At 63.0% G+C, this 10199-nt stretch overlaps 1 protein-coding gene across 1 annotated transcript; it reads right to left on the reverse strand.

Annotated features, from left to right (window-relative positions):
* Positions 1–603: 603 nt before the first annotated feature.
* SLC22A12 (solute carrier family 22 member 12) lies at positions 604–8872 on the reverse strand (the record flags this gene model as incomplete). Its single annotated transcript, XM_079928350.1, is given in 7 exon segments — positions 604–636; positions 3524–3716; positions 6777–6945; positions 6999–7174; positions 7671–7774; positions 8480–8845; positions 8849–8872. Coding segments are annotated over 7 exon segments (1065 nt in total).
* Between the last annotated feature and the right edge of the window lie 1327 nt (positions 8873–10199).

Consider the following 10199-nt stretch of genomic DNA (forward strand, 5'->3'; position numbering starts at 1 on the left):
GGCCAGAAAGAGGGAGCGTGCAGGAGCTGGAAGGATGAGCCCCAGTCCGGCTCACTGCCGTGTGCCTGTGGGACTGGGTGTTTTCCTCTCTGCGTAAGGAAGCTAAGAGCCCTGCCACCCAAGGACTTGGTAGTAAGAGGAAAGCTTCCTGGACTCTGCTGCTGACTCAGTGTACTTGTCCGTAAGAGACGGTCACCTTGCTCTTAGCTCCTTCATCCTGTGCATCTGATATTGACCTTAACACCTGGGCCGGACCTGGGCTCCTTGGTGTCTGGCTGGGCTGGCAGTGACCCCCAGGAGAGTCCAAACAGCATACGGGGGGGGGGGGGCCGGAATTCCAGGCACGCTGCTCCTTGCCAGCTGGTACTGGCAGGGGTGTGTCAGGAGATTCTACCGGGGGAGGGGGATGGGAAAGGAAGGACGGAGTTTGGGGAAGAAGCTTGCAGTGAAGTCTGGCTGCTGCCTTCTACCTTGAAGACCTGCACTGGCCATGAAAGCCCCCAGGGGAGGGAACACAAGCTCAGCCAGTGCTAGGGCTCTTCTGGGAGGATGTCCTCCTCCTGGGGGTGGACATGGGGCCTGTGTTGCTGACACTGTCCTCCCTCACACACCCTCCTGGGTGAGCTGCAGGCCTGGCTGGAGGCAGGAGAATGGCCCAAGTGGGTCCTGAGGCATTTTCCTGTGCCTGCTGCCTGAGGCGTCTCCTGCCATGGGGGGCGCGGAGACTGTAGGGGTGGTGGTGGGTTCTTCTTTCCCACACCCACTTCCCTTGGCTCTAACACTGCAGGGTGCCCAGCAGCTTCCGGGGCCGGGAGCAAACTGGCACGGGCATCAAAAGAGCGAGTGTGTCCCAAGTGAAGACCTGCCTTTCGGGTGGTGGCACCTAGCTGATTGCAGGCCTGTGGCTGCTGCCGAGGGAGGCCCCTTCTCCCTTGGTAGGGCGCCCACTCTGTCACTCCCTAGCTGCCCCAGAGGGGCAGGGCCCTGCACCTCCCAGCTTCTAGGTCCTGTTGAATTAAGTGAGGAGTGACATGTTGGAATTAGGTAGGCCCTGGGTCCTGGAAGGCTGTGACCGCCTGGAAGGACCAGGAGCAAGGCCGTTCTGAATTTGGGCAGAGGGACAGCTCTGACCACTCGGTGAGCTGGAGGACATCGCTGGGGAGAGGAGGGGCCATCTTCCGCCAGCCCTGGGGTCTGCCTGCTGGAGGCTTCCGGACACCCATAAGGCCCCAAGAATGCTAAGCAACAGCAAGTGAGGCAGCTGAGGCTCAGCTGGGCAGCAGGCAGACAAGACAGAAGGTCACGGCAGGCTGGCGAAATCTCACCTTCGGGCACCTTTACAAACGTGATCCCCACACCCAGCCCCTTTGTTCTGGGGGTCTTCACTGAGGGGTGGCCACAGGCAGACACCTAAAGGACACGACCCCCCAGAGGCCCAGGCAGATATGACCAAGCCAGGGAGCGATCCTGTCTCCTGGGGCCAGGGAGCTGCTTCCTGATTTCCCGTTGACCTTCTTACGTGTGTGCCCACGTGTGTACACCTCACTGATGTGTGTGTGTGTATGTCGGTCGAGGCTGCAGCCTTCTGCTGAGGTGCCTGGAAGCAGAGGCACAGGCACAGGTGGACCAGAGACCACCTAGCACAGGTCTGGGGTGACTCAGTAGATGGGGCAGCTGGCGGGGACCCCGCTGGGCAGGAAAGGCCTCCTGCTGCACCCATGAGTGTGTTAGCTGGGGTGGGGGAGCTCGGGGCCCATCCCTTTCCATCTGAGCTCTTGCACTGGGTTTCCCCATAAGTGATGCCAGTGAGGGGGTTTGGGATGGTTTTTAGAGGGAGGCCCTGCCCTCGAGAAGCTCACTGGATGCCCAGACTTTGAGGCCTGAGGCCAGGCTGGGGGAGTCGGGGCCAGAGCTGGCTCTGGAGGCCTTCGGACCTGCGCTTGACTCCTAAGCTGCCCCTCCTAGCTGGGTGTCACGGGCACCCAGGCACAGCTTCTCTGAGCCTTAGATATCCCGTGTGTAAAATGGGGCAACATCTACCACAAAGCGTTCAGGAAAAGATGAAACGAGACGATGCCTTGAGGCGTCCAGCACGGTGCCTGGCCCACAGCAGAGGCTGGAAAAGGCAGCCACTCGGCTGGCACTCAGGACAGGGAAGCTGGCCTGGGAAAGGGCCGTCCCAGGGAGGAAGTCCCACCCCCTGCGCCGGCAGACCCTGGGGGCTCATCACTGGAGTCGCCGAGGCACAGTCCTTGATTCACTCTCCCGTCTCCCTCGCACCAATGGCCCTCTGGTCTGTGTGGGAGCTGGGGACACGGGGAGGCGGACCACCCCAACCCTCTGGGGACTCACAGGCGTGTGGCCGCAGCCGTGGTAAGAATTTCACTGGAGACTTGGGTTGGGCGCTGGGCCCCAGAACAAGGCCATTGCCCTGGGTATGGGAGGCTGAGGCGGGGGATTTGTCAGGTAGGGAAGGTGGCAGAAGCATTCCAGGCAGAAGACCTGGCTGCGTGGCTGGAGTAGCGAGGGGGATGGGGAGGGCCCGAGCCGTCTCTCTGGTAAAGTTGAGGGGCGCTTGTGCGGAGCCCTCAGGGTGGCGTGAGAAGCTGGGGAGGTTTTGAGCGTGGCTGACGTCAGCCTGTGAGCTCAGGGCTGGTGAGGGGCGAGGAAGCATAGGGTCGGGTCGGGTCGTGCCCCTGCTCCTCTCTCAGCAGCCTTGAGAGAAGGTCGGGTGATGGTGTACCGGGCAGCGTCCTGCCAATCACACCTTCCTTGGCCCCTTCTGTGTTCAGGGCGGCTCCTTAGATAGTGAGAGGCTGGGCTCGGCTGGAGGGGCAGCGCCCCGGCCCTCCGGAAACCGAGGCCTTTGCTCTCCTTCTGCAGAGAAGAGCCTCCTCCTGCCATCCCATCGCAGGCTTCCCAGGAGGCCTAAAGTCGTGTGGATTTCAGAACAGGACCCCCCTGGGTGCTGTGTGTTGCCTTCTTTACTGCCCTGTTCAGGAGAGGCACGGAGGGGTTGCAAGTCACGCCTGACCCCTGACATGTGTCCGTCCTGAAGACTTAGGAGATACTGCTGCCCTGCTCTCAGGGGCCCAGGACTGAGCTCCCTGAGCACATCGTGGGGGATGGGTGCACAGTGACAGCCTTGATAGACGTCTAGGGGCTTTAGTAGTAGAGTCTGGGGCCCGTGAGGACCTGCAGCACAGCCGTCACACCCTCAGCTCTCCCTCTCACAAAGTCCCTTCCCCTTGATCTCTCCCGAGGTGGAGCTGGGGGGTAGCTAGGGCATTTAGGTCTCAAATGGTGGAATGAAGGGTAGGGGACAAAGTCCATACTGTCAGCCGGGAGACCCAGCCCTTGGTCTCCGATCTCCCAAAAATGTGCTGTGTGACTCTGGGCCAGTCCTATCCCTCTCTGGGCCTCTGCTTCTCCCTCTGTCCAGCAGTAGGGGTGGCTGCCAGGCCTGCCCTCTTCTGGGGTTCTCCGGAGGGTGGAGGGGATGGCCCACTCCCTGGCTCCACACATATGGGATAGTGTCGCGCAGTGGCAGGCTCGGGGTCTCGGGCAGCAGCAGTGCAGCCAGGCCGCTCGGCACTGGCACCGCCCCGTACACCAGCAGGGGTAGGGAGGCACCGTGTACACCCAGCAGCCGCAGCAGAGGCCCCAGGATGGCTCCCCCTCGGGCTGCCGTCTGGCCCAGGCCCACTGCGGTCATCCTGCCTGCACAGATGCACCTGTGAGGGGCCGCACTGCCTACCTGTGGCTTTGGCCTCTCACTCTGGCCCGGCCCTGCTCAGCCCAGAGAGGCGCCGTGGGTCAGGCTGGGTCGGGATGCACCTGGGCAGCCCTGAGACCACGTGAAAGAGAGATTCAAGGGCGAAGGCCCAGCCCCGCCTCACCTCGATGGTCAGTGCGTCCCGCACTGCCCTCTCCCGTTGACGACAGCCACCCTCTGTAGCTCCCGCAGGCCCCTCTCCAGCCTGCCCGTCCCCTTCTGCCCAGAGGAGTGGCCTCACTGGCAGCCGAGGCTCAGGGTGGCTGAGGTCGGGGGAGGCAGCACAGGGCTCTGGGGCTGCGGAAGCCGCGCCCTCTGGCACCCTCCTTCCCCTGCAGGCCACCCTTTCTCCCTCCTCCCTCCTCCCTCTCTTGGGCTGGGGTTGGGGGCCCCTGATCTTGCTTCCTGCCTCCTTCCCAACCCCCTGGCCCTTCCGCGGCCTCGCCCGGGACCCAGGGCTGGTGGGCCTGCGTGCAGCAAGGACGCCCTCAATGGCTCCAGGACCGCAGTCCTGCAAGCCCACCAGGGTCCCCCGCTGTCCAGCCCTCCCCTATGTCACACGGCCCTTCTGTTTATCCCCATGGCCACACCTTCCTGCCTGAGCTTGCCCCTCCCCAGGTGCCCCTCCCTGCAAACAGGTCCACACCCACCAGGGGAGGGGCTCAGGCCTGCAGCAGGGTCCTTGGTCCTGACATCACCAGCCCCGTCCACCTGCACCCATCAGTCACCAATGCCCCTCACCTCCAGCACCCCTTGCAGGTGACCGGCCCACTGCCCTTGCCTCACTTTTGGCCCTTTCGCCCATGCCCGGTGACAGTCGCCGCCTCTTGAGTGCCAGCCAGCCTCAGGCATCCCAGTGCCCCCTCCCCGTGGCAGGGCCCAGGCTCAGGGTGGGCCTAACACTAACCTGTCTCCCACCCCCTCAACATCAAGCCCAGATCCCCTGCGCCATCCAGGCCTCGGAGCCCCCTCCGTGCCCACCACTGCGCACAGGCTCCTGCCTCCAGACTCAGGTCCCCCAGCCAGACACGTTGCCCCCCGCACCCCGCCCCCAGCAGCAGCCAGGGCGGGGCCGTCTGCTCCACAGCCACCGGGTCCCTGAGATCCTTGGGGGTTTGCAGAGCAGGGACTCAAGCGCACATTAGAGGTAGAGTTGGCAAGACCCTGTGACCTACTGGACTTGGGGTGCGGCAACCGTGAGGGAGAGGGAGGTGTCAGGTACTCCAGTACCTGTGGGTGGGGTCTCGCCGTCAACGTTGGGGAGGCCCTGGGAGGAGCAGGGGTAAGGAGATGCTACGTTTGTGATGCCGAGACACTGGTAATGGGGACATCACGCGGGTGGCTGGAGGCCGGGGAGCGGCAGGACAGGGGAGGGGGTTGGGGGCCTGCAGTGTTTGGAGGGAGAGCAGTGGGCACAGGTGAGATCCCCGGAGAGAGAGCATCGGTGCCCTTTTGGGCAGGGGCCGAGTGAGGGGAGCAGAGCGAGGGCGGCAGGGTCATTGGAGTGGGTCTGTGTGTGCGGACGCTTCTCACGAAGAGAAATTGGGTTGGAAGAGAGGCAGAGGAGCTGGCGGGAGCTGAGGGGCCAGGGGGCCCCATCCTCAGATGGGTCCACATCCCCCACTGATGCGTCAAACCCCAAGCGTGGTTTGTGATGCTGTGATGCAGGGGATTTCCTGCGAGCTCCACGTGGGCAGTGACCCTGTCCGTGCTGCTCATCGCTGTCACCCCGGCACCAGCCAGTCCCCCCCCATGGTGGTTCTCAGTGCAATTTGTTGACGTGATGAAGTAGTGGAGTAATGAATACACGTGGGCACCTGTGTGGGCCTGTCCGCCAAGGAAAGTGGGGCTCAGCCCCGCGAGTCAGCCTCAGCATCAGAGAGCCGGGAGGGGTGCCCTGGACTCTGCATCACTGACATTTGCCCTTCACCCTCTTGTTATGGGGGTCAGTCTGCCATCCCAGAAGGCCACCTGTCAGGTACGAGTGCCCCGTCTCGGAGCCGCTGCGTGAGATGTGATTGCCTCCTGCGCTGGCAAGTGACTGCAAATTAGTTGCTAAAGGCTCCAGATTAAGAACTTTTCTGCTCCAGGCTGTTGGGCTGGGAGAGATTTGTGGAGCCAGCCTTCCTCGCAGTGCGGGTGCAGGTGCCCTGTCCTCCACTGGGCCTCTGCTGTGCTCCTTTCTGCGGTGGCTGCAATGGCCAAGCGACTACCAGGTGCTGGGCCTGTATATATGTGATGAGCGAGGCTCAGCCCTACCCTGAAGGGCCATCCATCCATCCACCCACCTATTCATCCATCCATCCATCCACCCATCCACCCATCCATCCACCCAACCATGCACTCATCTATCTGTCTGCCTGTCTATCTATATATCTATCTCTCCATCCATCCAACAAATATTTACTGTGCACCTGCTGTGTGCCAGGAGCTTGGTCAGGGCCATGCCGGATTCATTTCAGGTCAGTGCAGACATTTCCTAGCCTCCCATGTGTCAGCCCTGTGTGGAGGAACCAGGGCCCCCTCTGACAATTGGGTTGTGGTCCTTGTCCTCTAGCAATAATGTCAGTACGTAAGGCTGACTGTGGCTGTGTTTTGGGAGTGTGTGTGTGTGTGTGTGTGTGTGTCTGTGTGTGTGTGTGTGCGCGCGTGTGTGTGTGTGTGTGTGTGTGTGTGCTGGATCTTTGCATCCCATCCCCCATCTGGCCTAGTCCTGCCATGCCTGGCACGAAGGAGGGGCTCAGAAAACGTGCCTGGAGGCACACTTGCCAAGGCAGGCGATGACCGGAGAGGGGAAAGGGCCGACAGGTGATGGGAAAGAAGGCGGAGGGAGTGGAGACATGTGGGAGGAGCAGGGGAAGAAGCCCTGGGTTGAGTGGGTGAGCTGTGGCTGTACCAGGCTCCCGTGGCTCCCCTCCGGCCTCCTGCACCCCGGCCCTCTGCGCCCCGGGGGGAGGGTGGGCAGTTATCTCCTCCGAGGAGGGGGAAGGGTAGCACCCACCAGGGGTACACGAAGCAGAGGAAGAAGGGGTCGGAGCCCGCCAGCCGCAGCAGCGCCCAGTCGCGCACGCCGTAGGCCACTGCGGCCATCAGGACCGGGCCCAAGCTGAAGCCCAGGGCTTTCAAAGTCATTGCCAAGGCACGGGCTTGCGCTGATGTCCACTCCGTCACTGCAAGGAGACAAGTGGGTCAGCCTGGGAGGCTGCACGAGCCTCCCCTGCACGGCCCGGGTCGGGGGACCTATGGGGAGTGCCGGTGTTCATCGTGACGCCCGCCACGGCGAAGGCCACCAGGAAGCGGAAGAGGCGGTACACGGTGAAAGTGTGGAGGAAAGCGGCTGCCGTGCCCCACAGGGCCGTCGGAAAGTAGCTCCAGGTCAGCACCAGCCCGAGTCCAAACGTGCGGCACACGCACGGGGAGGGCGGCCGGGTCCGCGGTGTGCCCACCCTACGCTCGCCCGCTGAGCATAGCGGTGCTAAAGTGCCTCTCAGGGCCAGACCCACATTCTGCGTCCGTGGAGGGAGGGCTCGTGGGCAGCGCCCCCGCGGCCCAGGCAGGAGTGAAGGCGCTGGGCAGGGGGTGAGCTCCCTGTCAGCAGGGGCAGCCAAGCAGCAGCGGAAGGCAGGCACGTTGCTGAGCAGGTTTTAGCAGTGAACGTTTGATGAGGGCAATGACCTTTCACGGCCGCAGAGGAGGGTCAGTGAAACCGAGGCCTGGAGAGGGGCTGAGCTTTGCTCAGCGGCACAGCTGGAGGGTGTCAGAGCGAGACCCGGGAGCAGGTATTTCCACTGCAAGCGGAGTTTTCTCCCCAGGCCGGCTGCAAGAGGCCAGTTCAGGGCCAGCCAGGGCCAGGAGTCTGGGAGCACAGGGACAGTGAGGGGAAAGGGGGCCTCACTTGTTAGAGGCTTGGCGGCACACAGCAGCTCCCACCAGGATCCCGTCCAGGTAGATGGACTGGGCCGTGGGCTTCCGGGCCTCGGAGTCACACATCAGGTCCCCCTGGTGGGAGAGGAAGAGGATCTGAGCTCAGGAGCCTGGATAGCCCAGGTGGGAGGGGCGGAGGGCGCAGAGGAGCCAGATGGGAAGGCCCAGGGCACTGGGGCCGGGCGGCCGGCCTGGTGACCTCTGGGGCTGTCACCCCTTGCCTAAGCCCCTCCATGGCTCCCTACTGCCCACAGGTCCAGGATCAAGCCCTCTCTGGCCTCACCTGCCTCCTTTGCTTTGGCCCCTCGGCAGCAGCCACGCAACGCTGGCGCCTCCCCCCCGCTTTCCCGAGGCCGCGTCCCTCCCGTTCCACAGAGAGGCCCCTTCTGCCTGCTGGGATGGGCCGCCTCTCCCGCTCTCCCTCATTTGCTGGATCCTGCCTCTGGGAACCCAGCGACTCTCCCCTGAGTCCCCTGAGACTCCTGGGTGGAGAGAGCTGCCCGAGTTGCAGCAGTAGGGCCGCCTGGGTATCAGACCTGCTCTAGTACCACCCGCTCTTCCACAGCCTGGGGACAGTGTCCGTCTGCAGGCTCATTCCTGCCACCAACCCCTGTAGGGCAATGTGGCCGAGGAGGAGCCAGAAGCCACCTGTGAGTGTGGAGGCCAGGGGTGGCGGGTCCCTCCTGGGACTGGGCCATTTTTGAGTCCAGCCAACTGTAATCTGTGACTTTGGCCTCTAAGGTGCTAGGACCTGGGGAGGGTCTTGGGGGAGGCCCTCACCTTGGCCACGCTGGTGGAGGTGCTGCGGTCATAGACCCAGCCATCCACGTGTGGCTCCGTGGCAGCCTCGCTCCAGTCGGTGGCTGCAGGAGTTGCCAGGAGCTGCCACTGTGGTTGGCGGAAGCAGAGACACTGGTGGGGCTCGTGGTTGGGACCCGGTGGGATGGAGACGGCCAGGAGGGCCTCAGGGTCCAGGGCCCTGGGGACACTGGCCTGGGTAGTGCTGTTGTCCAGGAGGGGCGCCCAGCCACGGTGGCTGGGCATGGTGGCCGAGGAATTCTCCAGCATATTCTGAGTGGTGAGCCACATGGTGGGGACCACAAGGGCCACCATCTGGAGAACCTGGAACCTGCCCAGGCTGCCCACTCAGTCTGGGAGTTCGGAAAAGGCCATGGAGCCTGCCCAGGGGGCCAGTGGAGGTGCCCACTTCACAGAGGCCGGCCCAGGGCAGAGGGGCTGACGTGAGGGGCCTGCCTCCCCCGTGGCATCTCCTGCTCCGCCAGCCAGGCCACCTGGGGCATGGCAGTGGCGCCCGCTTCGCAGACCTGGCCCGCGGGTATCCGAGCGCCTGCTCAGCCGCCGTCACTCAGGGTGGCTCCGACGGGGACCTGAGCCTGTGAGGTGTGACCCTGAAGCCACCGGCATCTCCCCAGAGACGCAGCTGCCCCTGGATCTCTGGGAGAAGCTGAATTGGGGAAGTGGGGAAAGCGGAGGCTGAAGTCACCCAGGCTGGAGTTACTGTGTCCAGGTGACACTGTGGAAGAGGGGTTAGTAATCATTTCCTTGGTCAGTTTAACCCGGCTCTGAGGGAGGTGCAAATTCAAAGGCACGGCAGCTCCTGCCCCATGTGGGCTGGGAGGCCTTGGCTCTGCCCTGGTTGCCGTGAGGCTGCCGCCGCCCCCAGCATCCCTGCTGCCCCTTGGCCTGGCTCTGCCGGTGCAGAGGGCTGACCCAGGAGAAGCATTGCCCGGGGTCCTCTTAATCTGGGGGCTGGTATGACATCGTGCGCCGTGAGGACTTCTGTGTGTGTGTAGGCTGAGTCACCGGCAGACATCCAAGCACCACGCGTCCCAGCCAGTGTGACCCAGCCCTCCCCCCACGTCCCCTCGCTTGTACGTGTCCACTGTCATTGATGCTGCCCCGCTTTGCAGTCACCCCCTCCTGAGTCCTTCATGGGGCTTTTAGTGTCACCAGACACCCCATGGGTTCCTCAAGTTCAGTGTTTCCCCAAGGTCTCTGCCCCCTCCCCAAATCCACTCCCAAATTCCGTGTCTTGTTTCATGCTTCCTGTTACTCACTTCCCAACCCCTCCAGTGGCCAAGCCCTACTAACTTCTCCTCCCCCACCTCTCTGTCTCCACAGCTGTCCCTTCCCTGGTCTTCTTGCCTCTGTTCCTGTCCCTGCAACCCATCTCCCACACTGCAAAACCCTCTTGTCAAATCCTGCTTAAAAGCCAGGGGGCACCCCCTCAGCAGCAGCTAGCCAATGTATCCCATGGCCAGGGCGGGGGTGGGGAAGCAATGCATGCTGGGGGGAAGGTCAAGAAAGACTGGACCTGAGCCAAGAGACACCCCCCCCTCGTGGTTGCAATAGTTAATTCTCCAGGCTAAAGGGCCAGAGGCCACAAAAGGGCAAAAAATGTGTGTGCATGTATACATGAGTGCATGGATGTGTGTACACACGTGGTGCATGAATGTGTGTGCATGTGTGTGTGCATGAG

This window comes from Stenella coeruleoalba (assembly GCF_951394435.1).
Source record: "Stenella coeruleoalba genome assembly, chromosome: 8".
Classification (NCBI taxonomy): domain Eukaryota; kingdom Metazoa; phylum Chordata; class Mammalia; order Artiodactyla; family Delphinidae; genus Stenella; species Stenella coeruleoalba.